The sequence below is a fragment of the Cheilinus undulatus genome, linkage group 8 (genome assembly GCF_018320785.1).
Source record: "Cheilinus undulatus linkage group 8, ASM1832078v1, whole genome shotgun sequence".
NCBI lineage: Eukaryota > Metazoa > Chordata > Actinopteri > Labriformes > Labridae > Cheilinus > Cheilinus undulatus.
In genome coordinates, this window is record NC_054872.1 from 42,575,089 (window position 1) to 42,595,315 (window position 20,227).

Sequence of the window (20,227 nt, forward strand, 5' to 3'; positions counted from 1 at the left end):
AAAGGTGGCAGGAGGTGGTTTCAGTTCTGCATCCAAGAAACTACAGGAAATTAGTGTTTATCACCGTGATGAATGAGCCAGACAAGTTTCTTTTGATTTTTATCTGTGTGTAGAAACATCACAGTAAGGAATAAAAAAGCTATCAACATGTCCCTGATGTCTGTGATGAACATGCCGTGCCAAGAAGAGATAGTCAGGTGTAAGCATTATGTAACAAACTTCCCAAAAATGTCCAATACAACAATACACTCTTCCACAGCTCATTCTGCAACATGGAAAACAGTCTTAGAAGAACAGATATGTATCCAAAACATACATTCAAGTATTAGATTCATAGCAACATGTAGATCTTACAGATAAAATTGCCTGTATCACATTTTATAATAAAGTTGCTTTATTCGTCATAAAGTGGCTGGTTATTGCTATGCAGTAGAGTGGCATATCTGCACTATAATTGCAATGATCTTCAAGTTTTTATTCTGCAACTACACAAGATTTTTCCATCAATACTCAATCAATCGTTATTTTATTGTTATCGGCACTTAAATAGTTATTGGCACTTAAAAGTGCTTAACAGTGAGGCAGAAAAAACAATTGACAATTGTATGTGAGCTTTCCCAGATGAATGTGAAATATATCTACGCAACAGATATTTAAAACAGTACACCAGGCTGTCAGGTTAGCAAAAGCTGCAATGCATGTTGCAAATATTTTGGATTTTTAATTTTGGACACACAATTGACATCAACAGTGAGTCAAAGAAACAAATGCTCCAATCACGCACTGGTTTCTGCAATTACACACACCTTGATCCCACCTTAAATTAGGGTTGTTCCGATTCTGATACCAGTATCGAAAATACACCCAATACTGCTTGAAATGCAGGTATTGATATTAGTGAGTACACGAGTTTATGCATCGATCCAAAACTGTTTGGTTTAGCTTTATATTTTGCTTTGTTTAGCCATGTTAAATGTTAGCACTATAAACCGGAAATCAATTCTTCTTCACTGCCTGAAAGCACTGCATGCACAGGCTACTTTTTTTAGAGCAGTGAAGAAGAACCAAAGGACCCACTGCAGCAACAAAGAATGGCGTCCGCATGACAGTTTTTCTCTTCATGTGATTGTTAAAATGCATTTTAGACCAGCGCTGTCGTACACCACAAGAAGTGACACAGTTTATCAAAAGTTAAATAACTTTTGAACCATAAATCGTTGCCTCTTGTTTTTCCTCTCGAAGCTAGCTGTTGTGCCTTCCCATTGATGCTATTGATGCCTTTGAATCCCTTGCGGCAGCATTTTCAGTGAGTCTGAAACTCATGTTACTTTTGGGGACTTTAATGATCAAATCCACACCAGTAAACCCAATAGTGAACATCTTTTTATTAATTTTAATCGACCTTCAATCATGTATTACCGCTAGCTCAAATGCTAACTCGAATGCTAACTGCCATATTGTTTATCCTTTGTGAGGGTCTGTCAGCCAATGGCAGGCTGTTCCATAATCATGTCATGTTGCCTGGATAGAGCATAATGGAGAGAGAGACAGAGAGAGCCTATGATGCAGCCCCCTGTATTATTGTTTATTCAAATATAGGTCTAAAATAATTTGCTTGTCTGCACAGTCAGTCCAGAAAGTTCACACTGGTATCAGAGCAGCACTCAGTATCTGCTGATACCCAACACCTTGGTATTGGAATTGTACCAGAAAGGAAAAAATGGTACCAGAACGTCCCTCCCTAAAATCAAGCAAAAATCTCAAGATAAACCGTATTCATATCCATGCAAAACAGCCTCTTCAACATGTTGCAGAATCTTTAGTTGAATTAAGGTTGTAATGATAATTCAGTGTTGTCTGAATTTCTGTGGCATACCTAAACTTGCCTAATATTAGAAAGTACTGCAACAATCTGTTCATTTATTAGCCTAGCGAAGTGTTTGCTAGATGACATTACTTCCAGTAAATTTGTGAGTCAAGCTGCCAAAAAGGGAAGGACTGAATAAATCTAGAGTAAACTACAAAACGAAGAAACTAAGTCTGCACCAAAAAACTGAACCACTTTAAGCATTCTTGCTTGTTTTTTGGGGCTGCATCCTGACCTTTGCCGTGCTGCTTATGCAAAGTCATAACAGGGTTGTACATGAATTACCATACTATTGAACTTTGCACAGTGAGAACCTTACAGGAAGGAAGTAAAAAAGCACCAAGTTGAGTAAAATACCATCTTAATTCAACTGTTTTCTTGCGTACTATAAAGAAGCTTATTGAAGGCAAAATAAGACATTCATACATAATTTTAATGACTTATTACTTACCTTTAAGCTTCTCAATATAAAGGCAAAAATGCATGTGAATGGGAACCTTGTATAGAATCTATTTTCTAATTTCTTTAATAGTTTAGCTTTTTTCCCAATTAGCAGTACATATTATTAGCAGTTCAAAGCTAATTTTTCACCGCTTAAAACCAAAGAAAGTAAAAGAATAAAACCACTTTAGAGCAGAAATAACTGACATTTTAGAGCCCTGCTGCATTAAAAAGTGGACTGGCTGACTGATATAGTTTAAAATGTCACATTGCTGATTGCAAAATTTAAATAAAAAGCACAAAAATGCTTCCATAGTCTTGTTGAAACATCAATGACTGTATTATCTTACCAACTACACGAATTATTTCCAATAATTTCTGTTAAGGTGTATTTTCATAACTGTCAGTGCAGTTACAATCAGTCTCAAACCTTCAGAGAAAAATATTTTAAAGTTTTTAAAACAGTAAACATGATTCTGAATAAGCACATTTATCCTGAGACGTATGCAAAGGGCAAGTAAGGGCCCATCCATCATGCTCAGCTACACACAAACACATAAAATCACAGATCAGCTCGTCACACAGTCACTACACAGGCGTCTGATGGCACAATAAGTCTAACCAGAGAGCCAAGGGGGGGACGGTCAGGTGTGACGAAGCCCCACTCTGAAGAAAATGAGGATGAAATGAGGAAAAAAGAAAGAAAGAAATGAAAATATATATCCTCAGTGCTGCTGTCCGACTCTCCGTCTCTCCTGCTGCTGCGCTCGCACTGCTTTTGTCTCTGTTCAATCATAACGTTCATCAACAGAGCGCTGATTACATGTGGGGGGACCGTGGGGGGAGAGAGAGAGAGAGAGAGAGAGAGAGAGAGGAGAGAAAGAGAGAGAAACAGACCCAGAGGAATGAGTCAGATTGAAGGAAACAGAGAGAAAAAAAGAGTGGGGGAGGTCATGAGAGGATGATGTGAAGGGAGAAGGGAAGACTGACAGAAGACGGGGTGAGGGGTGATGGAGAGGAGCTCTCAGAGGAAATCACGCTGATTATGTAAACGGTGGATCCTTTAAAGAGGAGGACAGCGAGAGCGGGGATTAAACAGAGAGAGGGTCGGGGTGCAGAGAGGGATTGAGTGCTGGAGCTTAAAGAAGGTGTCATAGGGGAGCTAAAAGAGCACAAAGTGTCAAACACGATGACAACACATTCACGCACAAAACACACCTTACAAGCCTTATTTACTATGATTCAAAAAGTGGGACTAGTCCAATAACCATGACTACAGAAAGAACTCTATGGAGTCATTATTTTTGCAAAACTCAAGCATGCATTTTAAATTTTGAGAGCATGACTTGCTCATTTTAGGATCAGATTTTCCCTTAAAATTTCCATTAAAACCTGCCATTGTGCTGAACACCTTCTCGTGTTTAGATTTTTCGGTGGTTGTGCTCAGAATGTCCCCTTGCTCTCAAATCTGCAATTGCTTGTTCAGATTACCTACGCTAGTGCTCAAACCTTTGACCTATTTTCAGACCGCTTCTGCTTGCTTGTGAAACTGTCACTTTTACTCTGTGTGCGTACAAAAGTTTCTCTGCACGTCCTCAAACTTTGTCAGTGCTTGCTCAACTTTTATACCTGTGTACAAAACTTTCTCTGCATGTACTTAAACTTATGCCGCACTTGCTTAAAATTTTTCAATGTGCATATCTGCACACAAACTTTATCTGTGGTTGCATAAAACTTTACTAAGTGCATATGAAACTTTCTCTGCACTTGCTCAACTTTTCTACGTAGGTACAAAACTTCTATCTGACCCTGCTAAAGCTTTCTCTGTGCTGGCTCAAGACTTTTCTATGTGGTACGAAGCTTTCTCTGCGTGCAAACAAAACTTTTTTGTGCACTTTCATCATACGTTGTACGCTCAGCAGTTCCTGCCCAGTGTTTTGGTGGCTCTGGTTCTTGAAGTAAAATTTACCATCACCCACAGCCATTTAAAAAAACCCTTGTGTAGTGTTTCCATTTTTAATGATAATATTGTAATCAAAATCAAAACGTTGATATGTGCTCTTGAGCTTTGTATATAATGACTCCATATGAAACAATCTGAAATAGCAGAGCTGAAACGATTGCCCATTCAGCAGAAAATTAATGTGCAACATTTTTGAAGTCATTTAATCAAGGAAAAAGGTAAAGACTTCACAAAAACCCCCTCAAAAAGACGAGGATAGGCCACTCTCTCCCTTTGTTATCAATGGTAACAACTATGACAAGGCAGGACTCTGAAAACATCACGGATAGCTTTAAAAGTACATTCTTTCACAGAAGCTTTTGTCAAAGCAGCGTACATCTAAGAGAGCTTTTAGATGCCTTTTAGTGTCTCTTGTGACAGATTTTTCAAAAAGCTTCGTGTTGAAAACATGAAGAAAATATGCAGCAGTTCAAGTCCAGCCGCTTTCTTTTAAGGTGGCATATTTTACTCTTTCAAGACTAGTTTATATTGGTCTCAGAGGTCCCCAAAACATTGTTGCTAAAAAAACACTATGGTATAGGATTTTTGTATGTCTAAAAACCCCTCGGTTTCTGTGTTTGTGGCTTTAAATGTTAATAAACTGTCTGACTCCACCCCTGACCACACCCCTCTCAGGAAATGAATGTTGCACACCTGATGTTACAAGATTACAGATGCTTAAAGTTAAGGACCTGACTGGGATTTAAACCATTAAGCTCCTAGACCAAAGTCAGCAGGGTAACCCACTGAACTATCCAGCATCTCAGCTGACAGCTGAGAAGAAGATCAGGAGAGGAGGGCGTAACTTTTTTCCAAGTGTGGGCCAACCAAACTTGGGGGTGGGGCTAATCTACATGACATTATGAGGGGAAAATCAGAGAATGGCTTGTTTCAGCACACATTTTCTGAAAGGTGGAGAAAGGGGGGGGGGGGGGGAGAGATTGATTTTTCTAGTACTTAGGGGGATTGTGGACAGGCCAGGGGCACATATTTTTGTTAGAAAAGCCTGAAAACTAATTTTTGCATATGTCCCCTTAAAGTTTACCAAAGTCCTGCAGAGTAAATAAAATGAAGTGAAATCAGTAAAAAAAAAAAAAAATGAATTAAAGCAGTTATTGCAAAATGAGGTTTTAAAGGTAAAATGCGTAGTATTTAGCTTAGTAGCATTTAGCTGAACAAACCTATGTTTGGATAAGTGTCTGATCAACTGAATACATAAAAATGTTAAATTTTTATTAACTTAGAATAAGCCTTTTATTTATCTACAAGGAGGGTCCCCTGCTTAAATAAAGAATGCTCAACACAAGGTGAAAGAGCAAGTATATCTCCTGCCTTAAGCCTTTTTAGCACAGGCACATTATTACCTAGGGACCCCTGGTAATTTGTAATAATCATGCAGGACGTCTGTGTTTAGACACATCCTGTTTGTGAGACAAAAGACGTAACTACCACATGGAAAAGGAAACCTTGCCTCAAAAATGTTGAAACTGACAACTGGCTTGACTGGAATGCAAGAAAAATCCACCTCCATTCACAGAGGTCCATCTGATGATGACAATAGGTTCTGAGATTGTATCACTGGGCATTCTTATATTCCTGATTAGTCTTTGACTGATCCATAGTTGTGAACTTCCATGACAAGTCTTTATCCCACTTTTTTAGTGAGATAATGGGCCAAAAATGAATATGCATATAATATAAAAAGCAGCTAATGAATATATGCAGAGAACTTTCTGGGACAAAAAATGCTCTAATTTGCATTTGGGTCATCTCAGGACAATCAAACTGCTAAAAAAAAAAAGAGGCGAGGATGATGAATAATATGTTAATGTAACAGTTAGGAGCAACATTATATGACAGGGTGACCTACAGTGTTGTAAGTGAAGGAAGCTCAGGGACTCATTAGGCATTTGCATGAACAATAAGTCAAAATAAAGAGTTGCACAAACATTTGTCACTGTAAGTTTTAGAGCCAGTTTGGGAGGTCGGAGGCACGTTTATAGCTGCATGAATCTGCTGAAGAAGGCCATGTGTTCTGAGCTAACTCTGTGGATAAATAAAGACACAAAAAGGGAATAATAAAGAACATCGCCGCAGATGTTTCTTTAAAATCTCTGAGAGAAAACATGCAGATTTGAACAGAATCTGTGAAACTAGCTGAAACTTCTTCAGAAGGTACTTGACTTTTGTGTCTGTTTTGTGCCTCCTTGGAGCAGCCGGGGATTATAGACATCTGCAACCTTCCCAAATGAATAAATCATGTGGAAGAGCAGCTTGGCAGACACCTGACTCAGAAAAGGTTTTAGTACTCTCCTGAGTGCACTTTCGCCCGCTGTTTATATTATCAACATGACCTTGTTCACATCGGAAGTTTAAGTTTGCCTTGTCTGAAGTGGGAGCCTATAAATTCACCAAACAGATAAAAGTAAATATGAGAACTTAAAGCTGGTTAGCTGATCTCTTAATAGCGAATTAATCAATTGGTAATTATTTCAACAGCATATTTACAGCTAAAGCAAGTCTTCAGACAACTAACAAACATCCTCTTCAGCTACCTTGCCTGTTATGATGACCTTCTGCTTTTTCCATTATTTAAAAAATAAATATTTTATGGTTTTATCTGGAAAAAAAAGCAATTCTGGTAAGGCTGGCTTCGTTTTTGGTAAACATCATAACAGCTATTGTCTCTCCAATGTTTTACTTCCTTTACAGCCAAATATTGACAAATTTAAAAAAAAAGAAAGCACCCAGGCGGTTTTATACTGTTGGTCTCTGAGTCAAGAAAGTGCTCATACATAAAGTGCTTTGAAAAAGTATTTGCCCCCTTTCTAATTTTCTTTTGCATATATGTCACACTTAAATATTTCAGATCTTTAAACAAATCTGCTTTCAAAGACAAAGAAAACCCCAGTAAATACAAGAGCAGTCCTTAAATGACGACTTCATGTATCAAGGGAAAAGCCATCCAAACCTACCTGGTCCTATGTGAAAAAGTGGTAGCAACAACTGCCAGCTGTGGAGGAATTTTGGCCCACTCTTCTTTGTGGAATTATTATATAAAGCCACACTGGAAGGTTTTTAAGTCTGGTCTTTGACTCCAAAACCTTCTTTTTTCTAAGCTACTCAGAGATGGAGTTGCTGGTGCATTTTCATGCCTGCTTGTGCCTAAGTCTACTTGAGCTTGAGGTCACAAACTGATGGCCAGACATTCTCCATCAGGATTTTCTGGTAGGGATCAGAATTCATGGTTTCATCTTTCAAAGCAAGTTGTCCAGGTCCTAAAGCAGCAAAGCAGCCCCAGACCATCACTACCACCATGTTTGACTGTTGGTATGATGTTCTCTGGATGAAATGCTATTTTACACCAGGTGTAACTGGACGCACACCTTAAAAAAACCTCAATTTCTGATTCTTCTGTCCACAGACTATTTTCCAAGAAATCTCTGGGGACATTAACCTAACCATAGGCTTTGTGTTCTTTTTGTCAGCAGTGGTTTTGGCCTTGGAACTCTCCCATGGATGCTTTATTGTTGAATCATGAACACTGACCTTGACAGAGTCAAATGAGACCTGCAGGTGTTTAGATGTTGTTCTGGGTTCTTTCTGACCTCCTGGATGGGTTGTTAATCCACTCTTGGGAGTTATTTTGGTAGGCCTGCCACTCCTCTGTGGTTCACCAATGTTCCAAGTTTTCTCTATTTGTAAATAATAGCTCTCACAAAGATTTGCTGGAATCTCAGAACCTTAGAAATGGCTTTGTAATCCCTCCCAGGCTGATAGATGTCAATGGCTTTGTTTCTCATCTGTTCTTGAGTTTGTTTAGATCACGTCATGATGTGTTAAAGATGTGTTAGCCTACCTCACTTTGCCAGAAAGATTCTATTTAAGGTATTATTTGATTCAGCGGGTCTAGCAGTAACCAAGCCCGGATATGGCTCATGAAATTGAACTCAGCTTTCCAAATGTGGTAAATCACAGTTAATTTGTGATTAAACAAGGGAGGTAATTACTTACTCCACACAGGGCAAGGTAGGGTGGCATTTTCCCTAAATAAATGAAATAATAATTTAAAAACTGCACTCTGTATTAACTTGGGTTATCTTTGTCTTATAGTAAGATTTATTTATTTATTTATTTTTTTACAAAAGAAAAAGAAATTAGGAATGGGGCAAAGCCCCAAAGTAGTCTTGAAAGTTCTTTATCAGCTGAACAACATTACTGAAACTGAAACTGGAAACTTTAAACACTTACATGTTTTGACTTTTTCAAACTGTTCTGTTAAAACTCTGGATGAACCAGAAAAACGCCTTCTTTCCCATCAGCCTTTGCAGTGAACCTCTTGTGTTGTGCAGGCTGGAGCGGTGGTGTTTAACAGTGTACAGTACATGATAGAGAGAAAGTATAATTAAACAAATCTCCCACTGACTCATTATGGTCTGTACAGCAGCCATATGGCTGTCTGCTGGTTGCCATGGAGAGAGGGGGGGCGGCAGAGAAACAGCGTTGGAGCCGAGTGCTTTAATTTTAAGTGACATCGCGGTGGGTCATGAGAGAGAAAAACAAACAATAATTTATATCAGTGATGGAGGGAGACAGAGACTGATGATGACTGACAAACAGAGAAAAAAAACAGATAGGATATCAGAAACAGGAATGATTCAACCATAAAAATAGAGATGAAGACACAGGCCGACTGTCCTACAAGCTCTGATGGCTCTACTGTAAATAAACAGCTCTGTAGCTAGATGGATAGATAAAGGTGTAATGATAAACATAATTACAGATTGGCAAACAAAAGGACAGACTTAAATACAGTAAGACTTTATGACCCACAGCAGACCTACTGGAAATTCAATAACACAAACATAGAGGAGATGGAGAGATGTGGATCTTGGGTGAATGAAAAAAAAGATTGATAGTAGAAACACTATAGAACTAAGAGCTGGGTGATATGGATTTAAAAAAATAAATAAATAAAATAATAATAATAATAATAATAATAATAATAATAATTATATATATATATATATATATATATATATATATATATATATATATGTATATATATATATATATATATATATATGAATTGTCAGTTTTAAGCCAAATCAGCGTAGGCTGAATGCTAAATAGGTACCTCTATTGGCAGCCAGCTGCACAATGTCAAAACATATACAAGAAAAATCCCATTTATACTAAACTAGCTGTTTTAAATGAATATGCTCCTTAAAAAAATCATGATTTACATTCAAATAGACCTCTTGTGGCCAAAAAATCCTATTTTTGTGAATACTTTTTACAGTAAATTGTCTTTAAACTGAACCTAAGACCTGGTATCAAATTTTTCCCCTCAAATCAACACAAACCATAATGATACAAACAAAACAATCTTATCCTACAAGACTTGATAACTCAATTTCCCATCCCGGAACTAAAGAAAACAACAATAAAGGGATAAAACGATGGTGTAACATAGGGATGCATGATATTATCACATGATATTGGTATCGGCAGATAACAGCTTAAAAGTGAATCATTGGTATCAGGAGACATAAAAGTTTCTGCCAATATTTAGAAACCAATATTTTGGCAATAAAAACTTGCCGTTATCAGCTGTGAATATTGGAACACAATAATTCATTCCTGACATGCAAATCACATGACTCCCATCCTCCTAATTCAGTGGTCTATTGAAGCTGCAAGATTTCCGGTCTCTTCCTCTGCTCTGCAATTGCCTGCTGCCCTGGATCAGCACTGCGCCCTTGCTTCAACCCACCTCCACCCCAGCATCCACCTGCTAGCTCTGACTGGGGGTTTAAGATGTTATCTCATCTCTCCTCAATTTTGCTGATAAGATAAATCAGTGAAGAGTGATGAAGTCAGAGCCTGATGCCAAACTATGCTATGCTATGCTACCATAATAATTTGAAAAATTACAAACGTGAAATGACTGACTGAAACTGAGTTTAATCAGCCGGACCAACACTCCGACTTCAGCTGAATCCTTTTACTCATTTATCATCATCATCATTCATTAAATTAATTTGTGAATATCAGCATATAGGATATCTGCAAAAACCCAACATCGTGCATCCCTGGTGTCACATATAGAAAGGTAGACTGATTTTAAAGAACAATGAATATAATAAAGTGTAGGCGAGAGAGTAACAACAGAATTACATACAAGTAGTATATAAGGATTACACAGAGGAGAGAACAGTAGAGCTACATCTGATACAATGAAAGAGTAATTGATCAACAAAATGACAAAAAAATAGTTACAGAAGCACAATACTGGACTTTTGTAGATATCTGATATGATAATACTTACACATTAACTTAACCTGATATTGATATTCAAATGTCGTTCAGACCTAAAACCAAAGTCCTTAAAGCACACTATTTAAAATTGATGATGAGCATATTCCAGTCCATAAAACACACATTAAAGTGTCAGAAATAATAATGAATAAAGAAAAATACTTCAGCTGAAGCAGGCCTGTTGGCCCAGCCTGAAACTCTAAATTAAAACTTAAATGTACAGCCAATATTTACAGCTGATAACGGCAGATTTTTACAGTCAAAATATTAGCTGTAATTATCTGCTAATACTGATGATTTACTTCTTAAGCTTGTATCTGCCAATACCAATATCATAACAGTAATATTGTGCACACCCCTATAAACAATATGATAGACTGTAGGGAGAGAATAAAAACAGGAAGAAAAAGGATAAAAAAATGATGTTAAAACAAAGACAAAACAGAACCATAGAACACTGATCAATGGCAGGTAGATGGAGCAATAAAACAATACACAGATCTGTCATACAGAAGATGACTTAAAGGTACCACTGTGGCTGTCATATAACAACACAAAGGGAGAAATGACTACTAAAGACAGATCCAAAGATAAAACCACTAAAACTATTGTACATTCTTTCAAATATAGTTCAACTGTCAGCTTAAAGTGTAAGTGTCAGTGAGACAGCACTGCTGCCTCAGAGCGATCTTTTGAGGTGGAGGATTTTTCCCCTCCAGAGTCCCCCTGAAGCAGGCTGTAGTGTAGTGGTGGACCGTGGTGGGCCTGAGCACGACCTGTTCGGGCCGTTGGCTCAAGCACCGGCGTTACTAAAGCCAGAGCTCTCAGAGAGGCAGTGCAGGAGCAGGAGAGGATGGGAGGGGTCTCTGAATGGTAAAGTCAGTTAGAGGCGGTAACATTCTACCGTTTATATAGAGTTTGTGACATAGAAACCCACCGATGGTAGGTTTCTACGTCACAAAAGCCCTGCCTTTTCTGAAAATATTTTTCAAAGCAGATGTCTGAGCTAATTAAAAGTTGGAAAATGCTGATTTTTATCAGTTTGGTGCAAATGTCAGATATAACACCAGCATTGATGTGTTTTATCTTAGTTCAGTCAGATACCTCACATTCAGCTGAAAAAGAAATGTGAAAGTGTTTACTACTTCTTTAATGAATAAAGCACCCCCTCTCCATGCTAAAACTGTAGACAGCGGAGACATGAGAGATGCAGAGATGGCCACATCAGTGTGTGTTAGTGCAACATGTTTTGTTTTCTTTGCCTTAATGTTGCTGCTGCTGTTGTTGTCGTCGTTTGGTTAAGAATACACAGAGCTCTTAACGTCAGGGTTACAACCCCCATCGGATTTATGTTTTTCCCACTTTCCTGACAGAATATACTGAGTCAGTTTCCCTGCATGTGCAAACATACTCTGCAGTAAAGCTGATTCTCATGGATGGACAAAACAATGCAATGATCATGCAATAGATTTCCTGATTAGTAGATCCATAGACTGTAAGACTATAATGACTATCAAGTATGCACTGGGCTACAGAGGAAAGATGTAGACCAATCAGCAGGTTGTATTTTGGTATAGATGCCGTGCTCTCTTTTATCCTGTCCTTTGCTTCTGGGCAGCTAATGAAGTTTTACTGCAATACATACAATTTTAATATGGTTATCATCTTATCTTAAATGCGAGTTCTCTATCCATCCTACTGATACTGTTGGTTAACACTAGGTAACTCTTAATAACTGTTAATAAGCAGGGATACATAGGGGTTTATCTTCCCATTTAAAAACAGCAATATCTATATTTTAATTTTGTTTGATACAATATGAACTTTCTCCAACAAAACATATAAATAAAACAAAAAGCTGAATACATGCTGTGTGAGATGATTATTTCCTCTCAGTGTTCAGTGGAAATAGCACATTCAAGATATGTACAGTAAATAAACTTTGAAATGTAATATCAAACCAATTAAAATATGATAACACAATAATATCATAACAAATTTATGTCAAACCTCAGAGCATAAAACAACAATTTTGCCTGGAAAAAAGAGATGAATTTAACTTTTAATTGACCATTTCCTGTTTTAAGCCCCGTCAAATCCTCCTTTATCAATCAGAAAAGATGTTATAGATTCCAGAAGCATGTTTGACAAGTAAAAAGCATGATGTCTTCAACATTTGATAGAAACAGATATCATTCATTCATTCAACCACACAGAGATTAACACAGCCTCTCTCACACTGCACATTTATCCTCATGTTCCTCTCACAACGGCTCACTGACCTGTCTTGGTCGGCACTGCGGAAGCGGGGGAGGATCATGTGGCGGAAACTGCTGGTTCGGTCCAGTTTGGGCTGACTCTTGGCCCTCTTGATTGAGCCCTTCAGCCTTCTACCGAGGAAACTCTGAACGAGGGCGAACAGAGAAGTGTGTCATATGTCAGAGCAGGATTGAAGGAAAAAGAGAAGGTAGGAGAGAGCGCGATGGAATAAAAACAGATGATTCCCGGGGAGTCGGTGTGGTTTGTGTCAGACGTGTGAATCAGATGGAGACACACAAATGTGACACATGATGCACGTGAGGAGGGAGAGCACAAGGTACATTTTATTATAACAAGAACTCAAACACCCACACATGTCCACTTGCACAGAGGGATGCAGTGTGGTATCAGATCCTGTGGTGGGCAGTGGTGAGCTACACAGTCCAGCAATGAGCTCAGCAGCACCATGGGGCAGTTTGTCCTGCATGAGCCTCCTTCACACAATCTAAGACACTGAAACTGGAACTTTGTCATTCAATTAGGAGAATAAGACCTGGGGTTTACCCAGTAACCCATTCTTTATGTATTTGAAAGTATTTAAGTGTTTGAATGTGTGTTTTATATGTGATTTCCACATAAACAAGAAATACAGAAAGCTTTTAAAGTTAACTGAACACCTCTTAACCAGAACATAAAAAACAGAGAAAGTAAAGAAGGGAAAATATATCCAAATTTTTTCGTAATGTGTCTTTTGAAAGTATGACATTATGCATGGCATTCCAGTTTAATTCAAACGGCCATTAAAGCTGAGTTATCAAGAACGTGGTTCAGGGCCCTTATTTGTCAGCAGTGCATAGAAATCATGATCCTGTCTTCCAACTAAAATTTAGAACATCCATCCGTTTATTATCTACACCTCTTATGCCACTTGGGGTGAAGGTGCTGGAGTCAATCCCAGATGACAGTGGGTAAGGGGTGGGGCACCCCCTGTAGTTACACCAGCCAATCTCAGGGCTGGCATATAGAGACAAATAAGCAGGCAGACTCACACTCACACTCACACCTACGGGCAATTTAGAGTCACCTCACACAGGGGAGAACATGTGAACTCCACACGTAAAAGTGCAATGGGGATTCTAACCATGAACCTTCTAGCTGTGAGGCAACAGTGTTAACGCCTGCACTGCTGTGCTCAAGTAAAAAAAACTTTATTTATTAGGACTGTCAGCATTATTGCATTAATCTTTCTTAACTGCAATTAATCGTATGTTTTATTGTCTCTTTAAGCACACTTTTGAGAAGCCGCTGCAGAGTCTCCTCGCAGCCACAGTGATGTAAAATAAGTCCACTGCTCCTTAATGTGGAGCTGCATGTTAGCACCAGGGTTGGCAGTGTTAACTCACAGCTAGAAAGTTCATGATTTGCTTCCCAGCCAGGGCCTGTCCGTGCCGAGTTTGCATGTTCTCCCCCCCTGTATAATTAGGTTCTCTCAGGCTTCCACCCACCACCGAAGATATGCTCGTTAGGTTAATTGATGACTCTAAATTGGCTGTAAGTGTGAGCATGCTTGTTTTTTTTGTCTCTGTACTCTGCCTCTCTCCCCTGACAGCTGGAATAGGCTCCAGGCTCCTGTGACCCCAAACAGGATAAGCAGTGTAGAAAGTGGATGGATGCTCCTTTGTGTCTCATTTCAGGTTAAAAAAACACTCACAGATGGCTTAGTGGACAAGTCAAAAGTCACCTGTGTTCTCAAACATTAAGTTTTTTTCTGTTCCCCTAGTTTTTTCTTTCAGTCCACATCAAGCTCCTTTTTCTGGGGTTAAGTTCATCTCATGATCTACAATCTACCCAAAGTTCTTTCAAAATAAAAGCAGATCCAAATCCATACCTAAAGTCAAGTACCCTTATTTTAAGACAATACAAAAATCCACAATGAAACAAAAACTTTTAAATGCATAACTGTGGAATTTTAAAGTGTCACATAAAGGAATATATGCATTTTACTACAGAAGCTCTGACATTAATCACATTAAATAACTGTCATCAATTTACTGCCCTGGTATTTATCAAACATATGCATGCAAGTCATATGCATATCAGTAGATTACCAGGTTTCTGAAATCCTAAACTCTTAACCAGCAGGCCCAGGGACATCTGTATTCAGAAACACCCCCAATAAACCATACATGGTACATGGTGGTTTAAAAACCACATTCATGTTTTACCTGTCTGAAAAATGACAAAGAAAAAAAGAAAATTAGCTTTATTTAAGTCAATGTCGCAGTAGGATTAGGTTGAATAAATTACAAGGGTTGTCAAATGATTACATTTCAAATTATTTATCTCCTTTTTCTCACATTTTGATATTCTGCCATTTTGCATTTAAACTATTTTGTTTCACTTTCAATTTTTTACTGTCTTAAACTAAGGGTAAATGACTTCCTATTTGGACCTTTTATTTTGAAAGAAAATAAGAAATGTCAGGTAGCTCAAAGAGTAAGATGTGGACTTAACAACAGAAAAAGGAATTTAGTATGGATTGAAAAGGAAAATAAGGGAACAGTAAAAAGGAATATGTTTGATAACAGGGTTCAGGTGACATTTGACTTCTCCACTGAGCCTCTGTGAGTTTTTTCAAATGAAATGAGACATTCCCTGTGGCTGCCGATGTTACAGTGGCTTGACCAAAGTGTGCTGAAAGGGATTAATACGATTAAAAATAATTCAATGCACCAATTATTATAAGACTTAGAAGATATCTTTAAAAGATATTTAAAGGATAATAATGTAGAAACTCTCACAATGCGTACTCATGGACACGGCATTTTAAGCATGACTGGGGATACAGCTCTCTCTGCGAAACAGTGAAACTCTTCCAAGATTCTAACAGAATCCTCTGTTGAAATCAGGACAGTCTGGCTGCAGACCATTCATCTTTGATGGCCACTCTCATAGACCATTCATCTGAGACGCTGTCTCGGGTGCCCTAACCCTCACTGAAGTTTATTCAAATTTAATTTTGTAAGCTTTAGTATATATTTCTGTTCTGACAGAGGCGGCGTCTCAGGAGAACTGAGAGTGCATATGGTCTGCAGCCAGACCCGTGTTGTAAAAATGCACCGCCTATGGAATGAATGTTTTACCAAATCTTCATATAAAGGGAAAGGAGGCATGACTTCAAACTCGTCACACAGCTATAGTTAAAGGTTTTGACATCAACTTGGCAAAGTGGCTGTTTAAAACAGGACAGAATTACTAATGGCATGTTTTGTTTTTCAAAGAAAGCATAATATTCATGAATAATAACAGTGATTATTGCATGCTGTGTTTCTTGTAATGCATTCAATTTGTAATTTCTACCTCAAGATTTTGTGCATAAGCGTGGCCAGAGCTTTGCTTAAGTTTGCCACCATTCTCAGTAAAAATACAAGGTTATAAATACCCCATAGAAATGTTTTTATGCACTCATAACTCATATATCTGTTTGTATATGTACCGCTGATAAATGAGGGCACCGGGCTTTCTACTCCCACTGATGCACTGGTTTAACATCAGCTGATTTTAGCACTGCCTGGCCATTAGCAAATAATGTGACACGAACAGTTCACTTTAGCTCTTACAATTAACAGGGTGACTCTGGTTAAAAGATATAAATGGGTTTATTTGAAGGCGGATCAAATGAAACGAGACATTTGTATGGAAGCAAAAAAGCTGAGGGATTCCTTTGTTTTTTGATCAGTATTAAATATTTCTTATAACAATGTAACTTCTTACTTGTAAAAAAGCACAACTTGTTTAAAACAATCTGAAATTTCCTCCATAATTTTTATTTTCTGCCCCCAAACTAACATTAAAACCTTTACCAATATTAGTGGGACTAATGTTCTTTTTTCAGCCAACTTGTTACTCCTGAATGATGATTCTGCATTGAGTTTGACAAATCCGAGAGAAGAATGATTCTTTTAGGTCTGACTGCTGCTGAAACCTCCACATGAGCTTAAGATAAAGCACTGGGCTTTCCTAATGTTGGACATGATTTTCTTGGAGCTCTCAACTGCTCGATTTAACAGTGCTAGGGACGACCTAATAGATACCCTGTCCCGGGCTCTGGAAAACACTAAAGCTCTGTACTCACAGATATAACAGTAATATCTGTATGCATTTATTGTAAAAATGAAGAATTATTTATTTATTTTTGTTTTGTTTGTTTAGTTTTAATTTTGTTTCATGTACATCTGCATTAAATGTGTAAAAATGTGTGTGTGTATGTGTGTGTGTGTGGGGGGGTCTAAAGCGAGCAAATGTGTCTGTTAATTTGTGTTGTTATGTGATCTAAACCTCACTCTGAAAATAAATAAAAACATTTGATCATAAAAATAAACTTTACCATGACAATATTAAGGTTTTAAAGGCTAAAAGTGTCAAATTTCAACACTGTTTCCACTCTCTGTTCCTTAAATGTTAACTGTGAAGGTAACTTTGGAGCTCAAACATGCATGAAATATCACTGTGCTGTTTTTCTACTGAGGTGTGAAGACTTTAACAGTCAGCTTTAAGACACAGTAATAATATTTGTTCACCCATGAGATGGCAGCATTATGCGGACAGTGTTTGTGTACCTATAGCAGGGCAGCATTACACGGTGGGGGGCAGACTGGAGGAAATGACACCTCGTCATCTGGCAGCAGTGAAATGGCTTTGAAGCCTGTCTGGAGGATGTGACTAAAGACTTGGCTCCATCTGCTGGTTCCCTGCTAATAGCCTGCATGACTAAATCTGATTTGATTAGCCGCTCCGTCTGACACTTTAAGTCACACAAAGTTAAAGTATTCTATACATGCAGAGGGACACAGAGCCTGAATCTCAATGAATGACAACAGAGAGAGAAAACAGCGAGGGAGGGGCCAGCGTCATCCTTATTCTCCACTCTGTTTGCTCTGCTGCTGCAGTTCACCTGTGGGTTCATTTCAGGTGAAAAGTACACAGGTTGAAGAGTATCTGTGGTGTTCATTCAAATTCATCCACAAAAGGCAGCAGTCTGTTACCATGTGTTAATCTTTAAAACATAAGATACTGAATGAATCTTTTATCTCTGGCACAGTGCAAAATAACTTTAATCAGGCATATCTAATTTACACGACTATTTGTAATTCTCCTTGTTTTACTGAAGTATGATTGACTTTTCTATTCTACAGTATTAGCTCTACATTCAAAGTTATAGATTATACTGTAACATTATGTAAAAATAGGCCTTTTAAACCTATGCACTCTTCATGTATGACTAACCGCATGTATGCTTATAAATTCAGGGTTAAAGTGATGGTATATGCATCCATACGCGGGCCAGCTTTTCCCCTTGAGAGACACTTTGGGAGCCAGATTTGTGATAAAACTGAAATTTTGGTCTAATTAACATATTTTAGTTAAATATTTACATTTTCTTTCAAATGTGCATAAGACTTTTTCCTTTACCACTGAGATCAGCTAATACTACAACCAGCTACAAGGTGGCGATTGTGATAGTTAGACCACATATTTCATGCACTATTATTATCTCCATTACCGCATTTAATACTAATATGCTATGTGGTGAAGAACACTTAAAGGAAACAGTTTTTTGCTTTTATTCTTAGGCAGGTAATATTACCCCTTCAAATATCCTGAATCAGGAAGCTGATGCAGAAAATCACTGGTTTAGTCAAGAATGAACTAATGGGTATGTGTTTATTATGCATTACATTTACATATTACTGGCTGACTGGTAGATTTCCACAATTCAATCAACTTTTAAGTCACTGCTGGTATGTTTTTAAATCTCAGTTGTTTTAGGGGTTGTTTTACAGCTGCAGGGATTGACTGAAAAAGGCCCCCCCTAAACATCATAACATCTTGTCCTCCCCCTTTCTCGGAATTTGGTTATCTTTTTGGGGGCCGAATGGGTAGTTGTGAGGGGCCTGACGTGACCACCAGGCTGGTAGTGGGTGATCCATGCCCTACAGTGATTAAAGCAACACCAAAAATAATTGAGACTGAAACAATTTTATCAAGAATGACTTAATATTTGATCCTTTTTTATAAGAATTCACCTGTCAGCTATTACTAGAAAATATGCTGCAGGATAAAGACTCATTTGTCCACTCTTGATGAAAAGCTAAAATAAGACATTCATAGCAGACAAAAAAAAAGAGTGGGATTTTGGGGGCAGGTTGCAAAAATTGCTGTCTGCTTTCTGCCTCCCGAGGTAGTGTCCATACAGTCTGTTTTAAATAGCCTATTGCACTTACTTTTTTCCTTTATTTGTTTAGGTATCATGAAGGAAAACTGCCCTGGCATTAGCAGGAGCTCTATACTTGAAAACTGTTCCCTGACCCACCCATTCTTGATTTTGATTGGTCAGTGAGGAAGAAGTCACAATAATAAGCATGGTGTTGTTACAGAAGTTGAACTTTTAAAACTGAAAATGAGCAACACCAGTGCAAAAATGTCAGCTTTAGATGGTCCTTCTATTTCAACCTATAACCAGTGTTAATTTTGGCAGCTATTTTTAATTTTAGTCTTAGTTTTAGTCTTTCCATGAAATGCATTTTAGTTTTAGCCATATTTTAGTCATTTCTAGCCTTTTAAATTTTTGTCTAGTTTTAGTCCATGAAAAGTCTTCATATTTTAGTCGTTAATTTTAGTCCAAGCATTTATTTTCTTGCCTGAATCTGGTACCAAATCATGGTAGTGTGTTCTCTGCATCCGGCAAAACCTAGGGTCCCTGCTTTCTACAGCTGAGGAGCGGACAGATCTACCCACAGTGGAGAAATATCATGGATTTTGAATGTCCAACAAAAACTACATTACATTTTAGTCTAGTTTTATTCATCTTGACGAAAACTAAACGTAGTTTTTGTCAGTTTTAGTCATCATACATCTATTTTTGTTAGGCTTAGTCTAGTTTTTATCAAGGAAAAATAGGCTGTCAAACATTTTTAGTCATGGTTTTAGTCAACAAAATCAACACTGCTGTAAACTTCTGCTGATTTAGACTAGATTACATCGGAGACAATCAGGAAGTTGTCGGAGTTTATAAGTTTTGTCTGCATCTAAACGTCAGCTTGTGACTCACCCTCGGTCTCTCAGACTTATTTCAATCAGAGAAGCTGAAGTATCGTTATGAAACTCTCTTCACAGCTGATAACAAACAGCGATGAATGTAAGCTAAAGTGAGGCATTTCATCTACCAAAGTGGACTTTTTAGTTGTGTAATTTTGAACTCTATTAAAGTTGTTTTTCTCATTCTGTGACAGAGAATTATCAGCTCACAGATTTCAGTGAAAGACGAAAAACCAGTG

General features: G+C 37.9%; 1 protein-coding gene across 10 annotated transcripts in view; it reads right to left on the bottom strand.

Moving 5' to 3' along the window:
• The window catches only part of syngap1b (synaptic Ras GTPase activating protein 1b), a 319,808-nt gene that overhangs the window by 66,384 nt on the left and 233,197 nt on the right, over positions 1 to 20,227 (bottom strand). For all 10 annotated transcript variants that reach the window (XM_041793457.1, XM_041793462.1, XM_041793461.1 and 7 more), the window contains one exon: positions 12,914 to 13,035. In XM_041793457.1, coding sequence (XP_041649391.1) covers positions 12,914 to 13,035 — 122 coding nt within the window. The remainder of the gene's footprint in view (positions 1 to 12,913; positions 13,036 to 20,227) is intronic.